The sequence below is a fragment of the Malania oleifera genome, chromosome 13 (assembly GCF_029873635.1).
Source record: "Malania oleifera isolate guangnan ecotype guangnan chromosome 13, ASM2987363v1, whole genome shotgun sequence".
Taxonomy (NCBI): domain Eukaryota; kingdom Viridiplantae; phylum Streptophyta; class Magnoliopsida; order Santalales; family Ximeniaceae; genus Malania; species Malania oleifera.
Window position 1 is genome coordinate 13506098 of NC_080429.1, and position 19757 is coordinate 13525854.

Consider the following 19757-nt stretch of genomic DNA (forward strand, 5'->3'; position numbering starts at 1 on the left):
AACTATGTAAAATATTAATTCTGTTATTCTCTATTAACTAGAAATGATAAAAATTTCAATTTATTGATAAAAATTAATTAAATTAAAATATTAATTGATTAGATTAATATCTTCAAAATGTTAAGACTAACATAATTCTTACTCAATTTCAATGGCATTCTAAATATTTATATTGACCACGACATCTTCTAGTTGCCCACGATTCCATTGGCAAGTATTTGATTGCTACCTCACTCCAGACGAGCTTATTTACTGTTTGACAAATTATCACTAATGAGCTTGAAAGAGACTATACAAAGAGATTATTTGATGTGCTTGCCTTTGATGAGAAGAATGAGACTTTGAACTTTGTGTGATTATATATTAATCAAATTAATTAATATCTCAATTTGACTAATTATTTGTATTAATATTTTAGCATTTCTTTTATGGTTTTTCAATAAAAAGTAAGAGGTTGTGATTTCACAAAGTTTTAAAGAGTAAAGAGGGATTAGTATTAGTAATAAGACTAAAAATGCTTTCTCATTTTTTAGTCAAATCATATAAGAGATTATATAATTTTCTGAAAGCATTTAACTTAATAAATATTTAAATGATCAGGTAGGATTGGGATTTTGAAACCAATTAATTTAGAGATGACTGTTTAACAAAATTAATTAATTTGAATTGAATCCATTTAAAGACAACTCTAAACTCATTTCGTAAATATTTCATGTCAACAAAAAATTTATGAAGGAAAATTTTAAGAGTAAGTAGTTAAAAATAAAATAATTAATTAAATGCCAATAACTAATCTATATATTAATTAGTACAATCTACCTAACTCATTATTTTGGAAATATTAGGTAAGCACTGCACCTTTTTAAAATTATATCATTCATAAAATATAGCGTAAAGGACACTGACCCCCCCTCCCCAATGAGATTTTAAAAATCCTAACAACCTCATTTGAGATTTCAAGAATTTCATAAACCTCCCTTGAGATATGTTAAAAGGTCACAAATCTCTTCTTATATTTTGTAAGAAGACAAGTTCTTTGAGGAGTGTAAGTGTCTCAAAAATCAAATCTCATGGAATTTTGTGAAATTCTTCAAATTTCAGATGTCTTTGAAAATTTTGAAATCTTATGAGAGGTTAGTGTTTTTTATCATATTTTGATGGAAGGAAGTGTCTTTTGCCCAAGAATATAAGTTAGTTCGAAGAGGTTAGTGTTTTTTATCATATTTTGACGGAGGTAAGTGTCTTTTGCCCAAGAATATAAGTTAGTTCAATATAAAAAAATTTGAAATTAATTAATAGGAAGTAAGTAATCGAGGATATAAATTTCTATTTTAAAATTTCAAAATTAAGAGAATATAACTTTTTTTGACTAGTTTTTTTATTTTCATTTTTGTTGTAGAAGGTAAGAGAATATATTAGCTCAAATTGGGGGAAATAATACAAGAAACAACAGACAAAAAACAAAATAAAAGATCAACATCAAACCTTGAGAAGAATATTTTATATACCTGTATCAACATTGATGAAGATTCACAAATTGAAAAGAATTACGAGTTCTCCGCACATGGTAGATGGGCGATAAGTGGTTTCTATTTTTTAGTAAGATTTGACAAAACAAATACAAAGAAGATTGAAATTTTTTCCAAGCCAGTTAAGAAATACAACTTACAAGCCAACTTATAAAAGAAAACTTTGAAATTTCTCGAATCAAGACTTTATGTCAATCTGTAATTGTAGTATGAATAGATAGTACATTTAAATTAGAATTTAGAATTAGTGAAATTATTTAAATTCATCACTTTTTACGAAGACCTTCTAGGTCATTTTCAACTTTCATTATTCACAAATTTCATTTATAGTCTTATAAGAAGAAATCCCAAGTTTCAATAGTTAACATACTTCTAGAACTTTGCAATAGTGGGTTTTTTTTATGCAAAATCTTCTTGATGTAACCTTTAAATTTTATTATTTTTCTTAGATGAATAAAATTGATGGATTTGTTATGAATTCATTTATTTTAGCATTGAATTTAAAATTTTAAGCATGAAAAGAAAGCACATTAATTGCATTTTCTTTATTACTTAAAATTTTAGAATTATGAGGATATAACTTTTTCCAATTTCAATCATTTGTCTATGTTAAAAAATGAGGAATGTACCTTAAATTTCTTTATATAAGCATTAAATCTCCAAGTTTTTGAAAGAAAAAAACAAATTTTCTAGTTGGGTTTTCAGTAAATATTTTTAAAAAACCAAAATTTTAGATTCGAAGGGGCATTGTGGTATACAATTTAATTAACAGAGCAACAGAAGACAACATGAAGGAAAAAAAAAAAAAAACAAACACTACTAATAATAATAAAATCCAAGTAATTTGGAGAAAGAGAAGTGAAAGAGAAAGAGAAAGAGAAAGAGAAGGATAAGGAATCTGTATCCAATGTAAAATTAAATCGTAGATACCAACAAGAAACTTGTGTAAGTTTAAACATGATAAACATTATTTATACATCATAATTTTAAGATCTTTGAAATTCATAATTTTACAATCATTAACGTTAAAATAAAATATACCTTGATCCATAGCCTCCAAATATATATGTATTTCAGACTGTGTTTCTATCTCACAATCCCTAGTTTTTCCTTATGCTTCAACTTAATTTGATGGATATATTTAGCATAAGCATCATAGGTTGAGATATGACCAGCCCCTAACCTTTCTTTTATAATTACTTCCATCAAGTGATTAATAATGTATCATAATTATATCATAATGTTGGCTTTTTGAGTTCGATTTCTGTTTTAATGCTTACAAACATAAGCGGTTCTTATATATGCTTTTAAGTGCGTGAACAGGTATAATTCAGGTCACACATAAGAACGAGAGGACATGGAAGCCATGACACGACTTAAAGCTCATATCTGGCGTATTCCATGGAGTTAAAGAACAAAGAAAAAAGAAGAAGACATTTGTGTTTTATTTGTATTACATTTATTTTTATATTTTGGTTTGTAATAATGCATACATCTTGCATGATATGTTTTAAATGCTCAGATGACCGTCGATTGATCATAGGGAACCAAATGACTGCAGGGCACCCTTCGGTCAACCGACGCTGGCTTTTTAGGGTTATTTCTCAAAGACCTTAGACTAACCTTAGGACTCATAATTCTGCATGAAAAATGTTCCTTATTGACTTAGAATTATTTATTATGCGATTAGGGACAACCTTACAAAGAGTATAGGACCAAAATGCACAAATTGGCATGTTTGGTCAACCGAACTTCTACACGCAGAACCATTCGGTTGACCGAACCTCCCTAGGGTCAACATTTTGACCCTTCAGTCGACCGAACCTAAAATAAGTTGTAACGCTTTGGTCGACCGAATAGACACGTGGGACATACTAACGCCCTAGTCAACCGAATCTCCAATTCAAAAATTGTCTGGTTGACCGAACACCCAAGTTTGGTCAACCGAACCTTGGAGGTTCAGAAATCGCCTTATGAATGGTCGACCGAACTCGTAATTCAAATTCTTCCTAGTCAATCGAATTGAGCACCCTGGTCGACCGAACCTTAAAAGTAGTCGACCGAATCTCTAGGGTTGGGGTATTTTTAAATGCTAAAACGGGTTTAAAATTTAATTAAACTTTTCTAATAATACTCATTGTGTCCCCAACGGTCAAAAAATTCCCAGACTCTATATATACCCATTCATAGGCCAAAATTAGCAACTTTGATTAATTCCAAATTTCTCTCTAATTCTTTGTTAATCAAAGTTCCTTCAAATCATTTTTATTGCAAAATTTTTTTCTTTGGGGCAAAATTTTTCAAACTAAACTCTCGATCTCTCTTTCCATCCATTCATTTCAAAATCATTTTGTAAAGAAAGTATATTTATTTTGGGCATTTATTTTTGTATTCACATGCTATACTCTCACATATTAGTTATTTTTGAAAATCATTTTTGAGAATATAGTTTGGGTTTCTTTCGATTATTTTCATGATAAATATTTTTCAGGAGAAATTATTTATTACATAAATATTTTCTTGAACTTAAACTCCAGATTCTCCAAATATTTTTTTTTTTTGCAGAAATCTTTGTTGGAGAACATAATAATCATTTTTATATCCACATATTTTATTTGTGCAAATCATTTAGATAAGCACCATTTACTCTACTGCGCATATATTTCATATCATACGAGAGTGTTTGTATTGAGCTTAATGTGTACATTCATGTTTGTATTTAGAAGTTTTTTCATATGTACAAAAATGTTTTTCATGTACTGGTTGGGTTCAACCCGTTAATTGAATTGAGGAGTATCAATCCCGTAAGTGAGACCGGCTCGGTTCATCCCGAAAATTGAACTGGAGGGTCTCAGCCCCATAAGTGAAACAAGTTTGGCTCAACCTTGTAATTGAGTTGGGGTTTTCCTCGTCCCGTAAGGAGAGGATGTAAACGGTTTCTGCTCCGCCCATTTAAGTGAGCAAGGATAGTGGAATTCTTAGGGGGTATGCCCAAGGCAAGGACATAGGCAGTATTGGCCAAATCTCGTTAACAAATCTGTGTGTCATTCTCTCTCTATCTTATTTAAATTCCTACACTTAAATTTCAGCATGTGTATGAATGTTTGTTTAATGTTATAATTATTTGTATACATGCATTTGATTTAAATAAAATATACTACGCACGTGTATATTTACTTTCACTGTTAAAATTATTTTACATACACGCGTGTACATTGAATAAGATATAATATGTGGTGAATCAGCGTACATGTTTAATTTAGCCAAAATGTTTTAAAACCCAATTCACCCCCCTCTTGGAATCACACCAATTCCAACACATAATTATAGACTTTTCATATTCCGAGATGTCATTATAGGTTTACAAAATTATGAGATCATTAATCAAAAAACATAATTACAATTATGATAACAATACTTTATTTAAAGACCTTTCATGTTACCTCAACAAATATGATTATAATTTCATTTGAGGCAATTAATCTCTTACATTCTCCCACTTGGGTCAAGTAAAATTACTTAACATAGTTTATCATAATGCACATACAGTAATTATCATTAATATGTAGTAAACTTGTAGGAGCCATGGCGGTTCCATATTATCTTTACTAACACAGTTCCTTCCATGCACTACAATACAAGTTCCACTACACATAATGATCTTTTAGTTAAAAGGCAGACATTAGGTCCAACTTTAATCTTGTTATCATTATTCCATAACAATTATGTATACAAAATGGAAAACAGAAATAACAGAAACATTTTCATTATCGAGCTCAAAAATCAATTGAACTACATTAAGATTCAATAATGCCCATCTTTTCAACATGACCAATAAATGTTTTGGGTGGCAATCCTTTCGTAAAATGATCAGCTATCATACAGTCGGTGCTAATATGTTCAATTGATACTTTTTGTTTCTGTACGTCTTCTTTAACAACAAAGTATTTCAATTCCATATGCTTAGCGCCCTTGGAATACTTATCATTCTTAGAGAAGAAGACAGTTGCAGAATTATCACAATAATTTTCAGTGGTTTCGCGATACTATCGACTATTCCAAGTCCTGAAATAAAGTTCCGCAACCAATTAGCCTAAACTGTAGCCTTAAAGCAAGTTACAAATTCAGCTTCCATAGTGGATGTAGTAATTATTGACTGCTTTACACTCTTCCATGAAATTGCTCCTCCTGCTAGCAACTATACATAGCCAAATGTGGACTTTGTTGTATCCACACATCCAACAAAATTAGAATCCGAATATCCAACCACCTTAAGATGATCAGACCTTTAATACATAAGCTTGTAATCTTTCGTTCCTTGCAAGTATCTTAGAACTTTCTTTGTAGCCTTCCAATGAATCATTCCTGGATTATTTTGATATCTACCGAGCATTCCAACTGCAAAGCTAATGTCAGGCCTTGTGCATGTTTGAGCATACATCAAGCTCCCAACAACAGATGCGTAAGGAACATCCTTCATTTGCCTCCATTCCAGATCATTTTTAGGACATTGCATGAGACTGAACTTGTCTCCTTTCTGAATTGGAACTGGTGAAGCTGAGCATTTGTCCACGTTAAATCTCTCTAAAACTTTATTTATATAACCTTTCTGAGACAAACCAACCAATCCTTGGGACCGATATCAAAATATTTCTATTCCGATCACATACTTTGCCTCTCCCATATCTTTCATTTCAAAGTTTTTAGAGAGAAATTCTTTAGTCTCATGTAACAAACCAAGATCATTAGTTGCAAGCAAAATATCATCAACATACAGAATCAAGAATATAAACTTACTCCCACTAATCTTCAAATATATACACCGTTCAACAGTGTTTTCTTTAAATCCAAAGGAACCAATGGTATTATTAAACTTAAGATACCATTGTCGGGAAGCTTGTTTAAGTTCGTATATTGACTTCTTAAGTTTACACACTAAATTTTCTTTCCCTTCAATTGTAAAACCTAATGGTTGATCCATATAAACATCTTCATCTAAATTCCCATTTAGAAAGGCAGTTTTCACATCCATTTGATGTAACTCTAAATCGTAATGAGCTACTAAAGCCATAATAATTTTGAAAGAACCTTTCTTAGAGACCGGTGAAAAGTCTCTTTATAATCAATACCATTTTTCTGAGTAAAATCTTTAGCAACAAGTTTGGCCTTGTAACGTTCAAGGTTACCATGAGAGCCTTGTTTGGTTTTAAAGACCCATTTACATCCAACTCTTTTGCAACCTTCTGGAAATTCTACAAGATCCCAGACTTCATTTTGTTCCATAGACTTTAACTTTTCTTTCATGGCATCCATCCATTTATCAGAATTATCACAATTAATGGCCTGTGAAAACGAAACTAGATCATCTTCAATTCCTAAGTCAAAATCTGACTCTTGAAGATAAACCACATAATCATTCGAGATAGCAGATCTCTTTTCTTTTTGAGATCGTCTTAACGCAACCTTTTGTGGTTTTTCTATAATAGGTTTACTTAGAATAACGGGAGTTGTAATTTCCTTAATTTCCACATTTAATGGAACCATACTCCCACTAGTTTCATCATTCTCAATGAACCTAACATTTCTAGTTTCAACTATTCTTGTGACATGATTAGGACAATAAAATATATACCCTTTCGATTTTTCTAGATAACCAATGAAATTACCACTGATTGTTCTTGCATCCAACTTCTTTTCTTGTGGATTCTAAACTTTAATTTCTACCTAACAACCCCAAACATGTAGGTATCATAAACTTGGTTTCCTGCCAGTCTAAAGCTCAAATGGTGTCTTTGGAATTGCCTTACTAGGAACACGGTTTACTACGTACATGACAGTTTTTAAAGCATACATCCACGATGAATTGGGTAAAGACTTTCTGCTTATCATGCTCCTAACCATATCCATCAAAGTTCTATTACACCTTTCTGATATGTCATTCTATTCTGGTGTACCTGGCATTGTGTATTGAGCACAAATACCACGTTTTTCAAGGAATTTAGAAAATGGACCAGGTAGTTGTCCAGTTTCGTTATACCTTCCATAATATTTACCTCCTCTGTCTGATCTAACAATTTTCACCTTTCTATCTAATTGTCTTTCAACTTCATTTACATAAATCTCCAAAGCATTTACCGCTTGAGATTTATCATGTAGCAAGTAGACATGTCCATAACATGAAAAATCATCAATAAAGGTGATGAAACATCTATCATTACTGAAGGTATTTACGTTAAAGGGTCCACATATATCAGTGTGTACAATTTCTAGAAGTTGAGTGCTCCTTATGGCTCCTTTCTTTGTGTGTCTTGTCTGCTTTCTTTTTATACAATCTACACAAATGTCAAGGTCAGTGAAATCCAAATCTGGAAGTATTTCACTCTTTACTAATCTTTACAATCTTTTTTTTTTGGAAATATGACCTAATAGTTTATGCCACAAGTAAGCAAATCATTCATTCACTAAACTTCGTTTAGTGCCAATACTATGATGCGAGATTAAAAGTGTTTTAGCATAATGATTATCAAGTTTTAACTTATATAATCCATCACAAAGCATACCACAACCAACCATACATGTATTCTTAAATAAACTGAAACATCCTTTATTAAAATTACAAGTGTATCCAGAAACATCCAATTTAGATAATGAAACTAAATTCCTAGAAATACTAGGAACATAAAAAGTCTTATATAAATCCAAACAATAACCTGTGTCTAGGATTTAACGATACGTTCCGATAGCTTCAACTAGCGCTTTTATTCTGTTCCCTATGAAGATAAACTTCTCATTTGGGTTTATGTTCCAAATTGTAAGAAATCCTTGCATCATATTAAAAACATGAGTTATACATCCATAATCAATCCACTAAGTATTATAAGGAACTTCAGCTAAATTTGATTCGAAATATACATAAGCACTAGGCTTACCCTTCCTTTTGAACCAAGCTTTCTGTTTCAAGCAGTACTTCTGGTAATGTCCAGGTTTCCCATAGAAACGACACTTGTCCTTACTTGATACCTTCTTCTGGATATGAGAAGATGATTCATTATCCTTTAAAGATCCTTTCCCCTTTACATGCTTCTTTACTTTCTTTTCAGCTCCTTGATTGTTCATATAATGAATAAAGTGGATTCCTTTATTGTTCAATCGTGTTTCCCCTTGAACTAGCATACTATGCAACTCATGCACATTCCATTTATTGTTCATGGTTTCATAGTTCATTTGAAACGGTCCATACTCAGTCAGTAATGAGTTTAAAATGAACTGAACAAGGAAATTTTCATTCACATCCATTTCCAAAGTCTAAAGTTTTGCTGCAATATTTGTCATTTCAACAACATGCTCATACATAGTACGTGAACCATTAAACTTCATGGTGGTTAACGTACCCATTAATGTTAACTTTTTTGAGTCCGATCTCTGTTTTAATGCTGACAAACACAAGTGTTTCTTATGTGCATGAATAGGTATTATTCAGGTCACACATAAGATCAAGAAAACATAGAAGCCAAGGGAGGTCTTAAAGCTCAAATATAACGTATTCCATGAAGTCAAAGAACAAAGAAGGAAGAAGAAGACATATTTCAGTTGTATATGCATTTATTTTTCTATATAGTCTGTAATATATTGCATATGCATGCATGATAGGTTTGGATGCTCAGTAATGCCATAGACAGACCGTAGGTTAATCAAATGACCTTAGGGTAGAGGTCGACCAACACCAGGGTTTTTAGGGTAAATTAATATGCCTAGACTTGTAGATAGACCCTAGGTCCCTGCACTTAATTTTTAACTGAAACAAGACTTAAACTTTAGTTTGTGAGATTTCGGGCGACTGAACCCATGCAAGTCAAATTTCCTCAATCGACTAAATGGTTGACTGGTCAATAAGTTTGACTTGGTTCGGGTGACCAAACCAAATTGAACTAAGTGTCCCCGGGCGACCGAACCTTAGAGCGATCACTTTTCACCTTCTCCGAGCACCCGAACTCCACGTTCAAAATACCCTCGGGCGACTGAATTGAGAAGTTTAGTAAACTGAACTCAGGATCAGGAGACCGAACCTCAGAATTTTGGAAAATCGCCTTAACTTTAGACAACCGAACTTACCCTCGGGCACCTGAACTTAAAATTTACCTTTTTTTCTTTGTGAGTGTTCGGGCGACCGAACCTATGGCTTAGGCGACCAAAACTCTCGGGTTGCAAATTTTTTTACCAGGATAATTAAGGTTAAAACTTAATTAAAATATTTCCAAAATTTCCAATAGGTCCCCAACGGTCATAATTTTTAGAAAAACTATAAATATTCCTTCATTTGTCAAAATTAGTAACTTTGATTAACAATGTTTTCTCTTAAATCTTTTAGTTAATCAAAGTTCCCCCAACTACATTTTCATTTCAAAAATCATTTTGGAGCAAATATTTTTACTCTCCAATAACTCTCTTTTAATTATTTCTTGAAAATCAATTTTACAAGAGAGTGTTTATTTGGGAATTTTATTTTCATTCAAAACTCTATACTCTCATTTACTCTTCACTTTGAAAATCATCTTTAGTGTAAGCTTTGAGATTTCTCTACATATTTCCATGGTAAATATGTTGTTGGAGAAATATAGTTTTGCATTAATGCTTTCATTGAAAAATCTTTATAGTGCAAAAATTATTTTGGGAAACACACCCGTTCTCTACTGGGCATTATTTCATATCTTTAGAGAATGCATATTTTATGAGCTTTATTGTGGACATCCTCACTTATATTTTAAAAGCATTATCTTGTACAAAAACTGTTTTCATTGTATTGGTTGGGTTCAGCTCGTAAATTGAACTGGGGAGTCTCAGCCCTGTAAATGAGACCGGTTCGGTTCACCCCAAAATTGAACTGGGGAGTCTCAGCCCCGTAAGTGAGACTAGTTCGATTCAACCTAGTAATTGAGCTGAAGTTTTCTTTGCCTCGTAAGGAGATGATGTAAATGGTTTCTACTCCACCCGTTAGTGAGTAGGTGTAGTGGAATCCTTGGGGGGCATGCCTAAGGCAGGGACGTAGGCTGGTTTGATCGAACTTCAATAACAAATCTTGTGTGTGTGTGTGTGTGTGTGTGTGTGTGTGTGTCTCTCTCTCTCTCTCTCTATCTTATTTAAATTCCTACATTTAAATTTCAACATGTGTATGAATGTTTGTTTAATGTTATAATTATTTGTATACACGCATTTGATTTAAATAAGATATACTGCACACATATATGCTTACTTTTATTGTTAAAATTATTTTACATACATGCGTGTACATTGAATGTCATACGATATGTGGTGAATTGGTGAAATGCTTAATTTAACCAAAAGTTTTTAAAACCCAATTCACCCCCCTCTTGGGATCACACCAATTCTAACAATTAATGTCCAAGCAAGAGACTTATTTGCTGTTTGGGAATGCTCCCCAACAAACTTTAAAAACTCTTTAGCACTTTCAGTTTTGGGAATAATTGTCTTGATGTTATTTACAATGCTCGTTCACATAAACATAAAACTTAACTTGTTTGATTTTTCCCAATTATTATAATAGGTTATTTCTTCATCACTTCTAGAATTTGTAATAGTAGCAGACTGATCACTTAAGAGTGTAAAATCAAGATTCAATACACCGAAGTAAAATTGAACTTATTCATTCCAATAAGTAAAATTCAACCCATTAAACATTGGAACAAATGAAGCATGCAAGTGTAACGATCTAGACACAGATACTACAAGAATTAACCAAACAAATGAAGCATGCAAATGTAACAATCCAGACACAGATACTATAAGAATTAACCATACTTAATGCTTTGAATGAAACATTTATAAGACCACAAACATAAATATATTAATGTTTTCCATTGGGGAAAACACTAATGTAAAGAACTTTAAAATGATGCTAATTAAATTTTAAATTTTAACATTACTTTGGTAACATTATATGTACTAAGTATCTATTATCTTTGGATAAATAGATAAAATAATAATACATAATAATATTACCAAAACATTATCCTTATATTATAAGAACAATTAATCGACCTTTGCACCATTCTTGATGTCTTATAATAATTTTATATCATTCTAGTATCAAACATACGAGTACTTTACTTAATGATTTAGTCAATTTGGTGATTAAAATTAAAATACTTAATAACATCACAATGTTAAAATATTATGAGTAACGTAAACATATTGACAAAATACTTGTAGATTCATATTAGCATGCATTAACATTATATATATTTACTATCACATGAGACATTCTGTACCATCATTATTATTACATAGATTTTAAGAAGTATCATTGCAGAACATAATTAAACACAGTGCACATAAATAAGTTTAGAAGCGTACTGCATTGTCTGATTTTATTAACCAATCATGCCTTAGAAAAATAAAAAAGTTATTATGCCTTGATTCATAAATTAAAATTTAATGAAACATGAACCTTCCATCATAATCGAAATACCACATGTAAGTTTCATACATAATAATTTTAAGATATTTGAAACTCATAATTTAACCATTATTAACGTTAAAATAAAACAAATCTTGATGCATACCCACCAAATATCCATGTATATCTCTTACCGACCAAAGCAATATATTCTAGTAGTCCACAGTAACATTCTTCTCTCCCGGCTGGTCTCCGACTGTGTCTGAAGCGAGTAGCAGAAGAAAAGGTAATTTCCAAACCCCCAGGTAAAGAAAAAGGATAAGATTGGTAAGTGGTAACAACTCAACGACAGAGATTTGTTGACAAAGCATCATGGAGGACAACCATAAATTTTTTGATAAAAATACAGAGATTTGTTGGCAGGGGTTATGGAAGAGTCTGTTCGTCCCTCTCATGATGCAGATGGGACCATTTTGAGAAAAGTCAAGTGGACCCCAATTTTGTTTTCTCACTCTCACTCTCACTCTCACAAGTCACAACCATCCGGCTTAATAAATCACTGAAATATGGGTTCTGAAGAGCCTGCTTCTCCACCTGAAGGGGTTTCTAAACTCCATTTCTGTCAAGCTTTTTAAGTTCCTCATGATGGGTGGGAGGGTAGGGAGATAAATTCAAGTACCCACTTCGGTTTGCTCTTCAATCTTTGACGATCTCCTGTTTTTAATGTTGCTAATTAAGGTTTGTGATCCTCGATAATTTTTCTTCGGAGTTCTGTTTATGCCTTCGTGGGTTTATTGAATTCTTATTTATGTCCAGAGTCTTCATCAGTTGGTGAAAAATGGGTCTGTAGCAACGACACGAAGTCATCTTCAATATGTCTTAGTCAATTTAGTTTAACCAAAACCCTATTCGTCAAAGAAAATATTACTAGGACAAGCTTGCTGCTGAATCTTTGTTTTCCTGATACCCAACATTTCTGAAGAACATCATTCAAATTTAAATTATTTATTTTTGATACTTAATTTTTGCGTTTGTGACCAACAATGTTATTGCTTCTTATCTCCTGCTTAAGATGTCAAGACCATAGCCGTGTATGTTAAATTTTTTTTTAAATGAATTTTTTACATCAGTCTGTGAGGTAATGTTCAGTTCTAAGTTTCTGTACTTGTAACGCAGTCATCTCCACAAGAACTGGTCCTAAGGTTAAGCAGCACAGCGAGTTCATGAAAATGCTTGGAACCTAATTCTCAAGACAGCGACTAAGTATTGGTAGTTTGTACTGGTAGTTTCTACAGTTTTTTTTTTTTAATGTAAAAAGTTGAATTTCTGCCAATTTGTTATTGTTTGATTTTTCTTTTCTGAAGTAACAGTGTCTATTGATCTAAAAGGGCAGCAATTGGAGGACTAGGGGGTTCTCCCATTCCTGAGTTCAATAGAAACTGCCATTTTGTCTAAAGCAGTAATTATGGGAAGCAAACTGGTGTATGAACATCCTTCAAATTGCACAATCCCAGTGGAAATTGCTGAGAATTTTGAAGAATTATTTCCTGAACACAATGAACTTTCATTCGAAGAAATTCTTCTAGCCCAGGTACTAATGAACTTAATTGGGTATCATTCCTTAAATTATTTTCGAGGGGAATTATGAAATAATTTGTTCTCTCCTTTCTTTCTTGGATAATCATTTTTCCCATTCTGTTGTCCAATCATCTTGCAGGAAAGCGTCTACGAATCTCTTAAGAAGAATGACAATGGTCTGGGGCAGGTCTCTAAAGAAAATGCTGAATCTTCACAGCTTAGAAGTTCTGAGTCACAATTAGATCTTGATGAAGCTATAGCTAGATCTTTGGAGTTAGAGGAACCTTTAGATAACCTGTCAATATCTGAACCCACAAGAGCTTCAGCTGGTAATGGTATATCATTCTCATTTTTTCATTTGGTACTTAAAGAAGCTTGGTTTTTTCTTTTTTTATTTTATTTATATTAAGTGTAAGGTTTTATACATAACCATACTTGATATGTAACTTATATTGTTGTCCTATTTGGTTTTCTGTCCTAGTATGGGAAATGCAAACATGGATCACTTTCACCTGTCAGAAATTGTCCAGATTTTTTAATAAAAAAATAGATCAAGAAAGCAAACTTAAAGCAGGAGTTTTTGTTCAAATGTGAGGTGCTAAGACTAGTTGATGGCAATCACCTTGCCAACAAGCTTATCATTTCAGAATTGATCCTCAAAACCTTAGAAGCAATAGAGCTTATCACAATCAGTATTGTTAAAAGAATTGGTTAATATGGTCCACATGTTTTACAATTTTCACAACATAATGGAGTGTGCAGAGCCCCAAATGGTCAAACACCATTCCAATTTTTTCCAGGCTTTCTTTGCTGTCAAGGTTAGTCAACAGGAGCAACTCTTTAATGAGCTCTGCACAATAAACAGTAAAACAGTGCAACATGCTGATAGCTTCTTTATGTCAACGGAGTACTCACATAGCAAGCACAGCCCCTTGAACATCCCAAGATAGCCACAACACTCATTGGTTCAGTTACATGTGCCTACGATAGTCTAGGGCATCCAAACTCCACTGTGTTGAGGGTTGTTGCACAGCCACAATCCAATCTTGGAGCCCAGGCCCAAGCCATTAAGTGAGTGGATGATGTATTGTGGTGCTTGCACATAAGGTAAGCCAACTACAATGCACCGGACATGCTAAAGCTAAACTAGCAAGCACAGCTGCGAATAGTGCTCAAGCACGGATTACCCGTTTACCATGCATATTGTAAAAGATTGATATACATTGTTGGCCCTCACCCTAACTGATTAAGCTTTTAGATAAGGTAATCTAACATAGTATCAAAGCTGGTTACCGAGAGACCTGGGTTTTAGTCTCGTTGCCCGTGTTTATTGTGTGGTGTTTAAAAAAAATATTGTCTTCCCTGTAAATGGGTTTTATTTATCACGTGTCTATCTCTACCTGTGCTGTTGGGCTGCAAATGTGGGGGAGTATTACAACTTGATATACATTGTTGGCTCACAACCTAGCAGCTTAAGCTTTTAGGTGAAGTGGTAATCTAACACATATTGTGCCGCATGATCCTATTAACCACGTGAGGAACACAAAGTATATGGCATGCATGGATTACTCATTCTCTACTTATGATCAAAGGCCTAGGTTGGGGGGCAAAGGGTGATGCAGCTTAAAGTCTATATCCAATTTAGGCTCTTTGGCATTGTTGGATAGCTTGATATGAATTATGAATTGTTGGCCCACCTCCTCACAGCTTAATCCTTTTGGTAAAATGGTGATGTAACATGGTTTTGAGCTTTGGCTCCAAGAGGCCCTGGGTTGAAGTCTTGTTATCTATTTTTTCCCTCTATTACATACATTATAGTGCACATTTTACTGTTTCTATTTGTGCACCTGTTCAAGTTTCATCTCTTTGTCTTTTCACATGTGAGACTTTGGGGTTGGGGTGGGGGGTGGGGGATAGCTTACAACTTAAACTTTTTGCTGAAGTGGTGGTATAACAACCATGAGATGACCAACATCCATGCATATTGAGAATTCCTCTCTACACTCTAGACATTCCAAGCCCACCCATAATTTGCAACAGTGCAAGCTCACTGGCTGCCAATTTGACATTAATGGTGACTGGGATTGCCTACAGTTCAAAAGAGCATTCTAAGCCAGTTTAGCCTTTTAGGATGGAAAATTGAAATATACAAGGAATCATATTATAATGTATGCCATTGCATAAAGCTCCCACACCATATTAGGGTCTAGGAAGGACATGATGCACAATGTATACAGCCTTACCTCAATCTGTGACTTGAAACTGTGGCCTTCAGGTTTGGGCATAGCATACTTATCGTTTCCTAGGAAGTCATATTGAGTGAGAAAATATTGCATGCTGGCTCAACAGAGGGTGAATTGCACACTTTTAGGATTCTAATTCCAAAAGCAAAGCAAGAAAGACCACCTTCTCCCATAACAGATGGAAAAGGGGGAAATTTGGGGAAATCCTAGCCTTTCTTTCCAATTCAGTGCCCCCAAAAAATTATTTACAACGTGCAATCCAACAAAATTATATGTTTCTTATCATTGTTATAACTTATTACATTCCTCATTTTGCCATTTGGCACACTTAGATAATTGCATTTCCTTATCTTGGTGGTGTTGAGCACCCTTCGATTGAAAACCTCTGTCTCTTTACCTTTTTGATTCACCTTCTTCCTCCTTTGGTCTTGCAGTGGACCATCTCTCTTCAATTGAAAAGATCTCCCTTCCCTCATCCCTTCCTTCGGCGGAAAACAGCTCTCTTTCCATTCTTTAGTGAGAAATCAAACCTTTTGATACGCTATACACTCTTGCCTACTCAACAAACTTTGGATGTGAATCTACCAATCTTCAATTGCCATGAAAAATTTGCTATACTTAGATCTTAAAGAATGAATAATCCTCCTTATCTTTTGTGCGGCCTTAGGATTTCATTGTTAATTTCATGGCCTTGATTCTTTACCTTTATAAATGTTGGCTATTATCATATTGTGTTATGTGATTGACATGTACAAATTTTCTTGATATTGCTTCATGCATTGTTTGTTCTTGAAAATACATCCTCAATGATGCCCCATGATATTGTGGGTGTGTTTGTGTCTTCAATGTCCTCATCCTCAATTATTGTTGTGCATTGTTGACACACATTAATTTCTTAGATTTAATCTGCCCCCATTAATGTGCTATCATTTTTCCAAAGATGTTGTATTTGTAAAAAATCATGTCCTTTCAAATAAGATTCAGTGCAAGTTTTGCTAGTGCTTGTAGTTGGTGCGTTTCTTGTGTTAGTCTCATACTAGGTTGATCTGCCATCATCACATGGTATCATTTCCCATTCATTAATCTTTTTTCCTAATCAAACGAGGAAGGATCTCCTTAGCAACTTTTGAAAATTAGATCCAAAACATCTTGGTATGATACCAACTTGTAAATAGTAATGTAGTTGAAGCCAACTACTTTGGTGAAACGCGTTGGATACTCTTCTGTTTAAAAGGATAACTAATGGGTTCTGATGACTATCCAACATGCCAAGATGCTGGACACATGCACATACTCTTCACATCTTGAGAATCGGATATTCCCATTCATGTAGAATCTAGTCAATCTCGTGAATTTTCCATTCATTCATTTGACTGATTCATGTAGATCTACTCAATCTCATGATTCATGTCAATCCCATGATTCAAGTCAATCCTATGATTCTTAAAATCATGTCAATCCCATTTTTTGTCAGTCTTTTGTATAAATACTTGTATCATTTCTACAAATGATGGAGCAAACAGTTAAACAAGTTATACAATTTGTTATGGTATCAGAGTAGGATGATTGCTCTCAAATAGAAAGTTGAAGTCACAGTCTGCCCTGCTAAAATTTCACAAGCAAGTTGATCAAGAAAACTAGATGGCGGAAGCTATGACAGTCACCAAAGGGCATTGATCAAGACCGAGAAGCCAACGCACTACCAATTGAGTAGCTTCGATAGACAAGGTGACCAACTGGTCACACACCTATATAGGGGACGAACTACTCAACTTGGACAAGAGCAGTGACCAATGCCTTGATGTCTAAGCACAAGATGGTCTACATGAATGAAAGACTTCCAAACCCCCAAAAGGTGATTCGGAGGAAGAAGATTGGATCACCTGCAATTCGATGGTAATGTCTTGGATCTTAAAATCCATGGATGAAGAGTTGCACAATAGCAGAATTGACCATGACACAACACATGGCATATGGAAGAGCTTGAGGAGCAATTCTCACAAGGAGGTGGCCCTAGGATTGAAGAGATTAAGCATGAAATAGCAAATATGCGCCAAGGAGATATGACTATCTCAGCATATTATGCTAAAATGAAGGATTTATAGGACAATTGAGTGGATTTTCAAAGCCACGTGACACAATATGTATTGGATGCACCTGTGGTGTAGCAACAGAAGAAAAGGACGAGGAAAGGCTCCACCAATTTTTCATGGGCCTAAATGATGCTTATGGAGTTGTCAGGTCCAATCTGTTGTGCAAAGAACCACTACCCAACCTATCAAATGCTTAGTTATTGTTGGCCTCAGAGGAGGTGACAATCGAAATACCTGTTGCAGAAAATAGTAGCATTCAAAGTGAATACCAATGGTTTTAGAGGAAAAGATCAAAACAGAAGGCTGAGATGTGACCATTGTAAGATAATTGGTCACACCAAGGAGAATTGCTTTGTAATCATTAGTAATCCAGCAAACTGGCAAGGCAAGAAGAAAGGGAAACCCATAGCCCACGCAGCAGTTTCAGAGACAAAAGAGAAGGAACCAAATTAGGGAGAAATCAGTCAATAGAACGTGTACTCAATAAACTTGTTTCAGGAGCAACAGGATCAACTAATGGCTCTGTTGGCAATGGAGAAACAATCTGCACCAACTATAAACTTTGTTGGTAATGTGGCTAAAATGAGTGAAAATTCTGTAGAGTGGATTTTGGAAAGTGGTGCATCTGACCACATAGTGTCGGATGCAGCATTGCTTAAAGAAAATGCGAGGCTGGAAAAACCCATTAGAGTGCATTACCTAATGGAGCAGGTGTGGAAGTAAAATTGACTGGGAAGGTCGAAATGAGTTCCTGTATTACTCTGAAAAATGTTTTATATTTGTTTGATTTCAATTATAATTTAGTTTCTATCAGCAAGCTAACAAGGGAACTAAATTGCTCTGTTGTTTTCCTCCCTAATGGTTGTGTTGTACAGGACTTTATTAACAAAAGGATGATTGGAAAGGGCAAGCTTAAGGGTGATCTTTAGTACTTTGGTCAAGGAGGATAGGTTCAAGTCAATGCTGCCAGAACGGCTGTAAGGATAGAGATACTGCACCAAAAAATGATGCATATTCCAGTTTCAAGAATAAAGTCTGTTTTTGGTAATTTAATTTTGTTAGAAAATAAAGACCCGGGACCATGTCGTGCATGTTACCGGGCAAGACACTGTCAAAGTATTTTCCCTACCAAGAATAATAAATCTGACTATATTTTTGATTTAGTCCACTTTGATACATGGGGACAACATGGTGTTGAGACTTACGATGGATCATCGTATTTCCTCACAATTGTTGATGATTGTTTGAGGAGCACTTGGATATACATGATGAAATCCAAGGCGGAAGCTCCAAATTTGTTTGAGCATTTTGTTAAAATGATCAAGACTCAATTTGGTGTGCAGATCATGAAAGTTAGATCCAACAACGCTCTGTAGATTGTTGCAGGAAATTTTTAAAATTTTGTGACAGATCAAGGGATGCTTTGCCAGACCTCTTGTCCACATACACCGCAGCAAAATGGTGTTGTGGAGAGGAAACATAAGCATTCTCTTGAGGTGGCCCGTGCTCTATGTTTTGAGTCCAATATTCCCCTGTGATATTGGGGAGAATGTGTCTTGACAGCTGCCTGTTTAATCAATCTTTTGCCCACCCCAAGATTAGGAGGAAAGTCCCTGTATGAAGTTTTATATAAATATAAGCTATCATACGAGCATTTGTGTGTGTTGGCCTAACAAGGCTTATGAATCTTATTTTGATGATAACAAATAAAGGAAACTTAACATGTTTTGGTTAAGTGATGATATTTCAGGAAATCAAGTATATGAGTTCAAGATCAAAGTGCTCACAAGCCTTATTGAAAGCAAAAGCTTATACTTAAGGAAAATCAAATGTAAGCTTAAAGGATATTGAAGCTTGGATTCAAAGATAGATAAATTTGATGAAGCTCAAAGTATATTGA

At 34.1% G+C, this 19757-nt stretch overlaps 1 protein-coding gene across 23 annotated transcripts in view; it reads left to right on the forward strand.

Annotated features, from left to right (window-relative positions):
- Nucleotides 1–12371: 12371 nt before the first annotated feature.
- Nucleotides 12372–19757, forward strand: part of LOC131145499 (E3 ubiquitin ligase BIG BROTHER-related-like) — a 51270-nt gene continuing 43884 nt past the window's right edge. For 2 of the 23 annotated variants that reach the window (XM_058094611.1, XM_058094623.1), the window contains exons 1-4: nucleotides 12372–12681; nucleotides 13120–13212; nucleotides 13332–13534; nucleotides 13661–13850. In XM_058094611.1, coding sequence (XP_057950594.1) covers nucleotides 13409–13534; nucleotides 13661–13850 — 316 coding nt within the window. In that variant the 5' untranslated portion in view covers nucleotides 12372–12681; nucleotides 13120–13212; nucleotides 13332–13408. Of the gene's footprint in view, nucleotides 12682–13119; nucleotides 13226–13307; nucleotides 13535–13660; nucleotides 13857–19757 lie in introns of all 23 variants that reach the window. The other 21 variants (XM_058094603.1, XM_058094617.1, XM_058094602.1 and 18 more) reach the window with 16 other exon arrangements.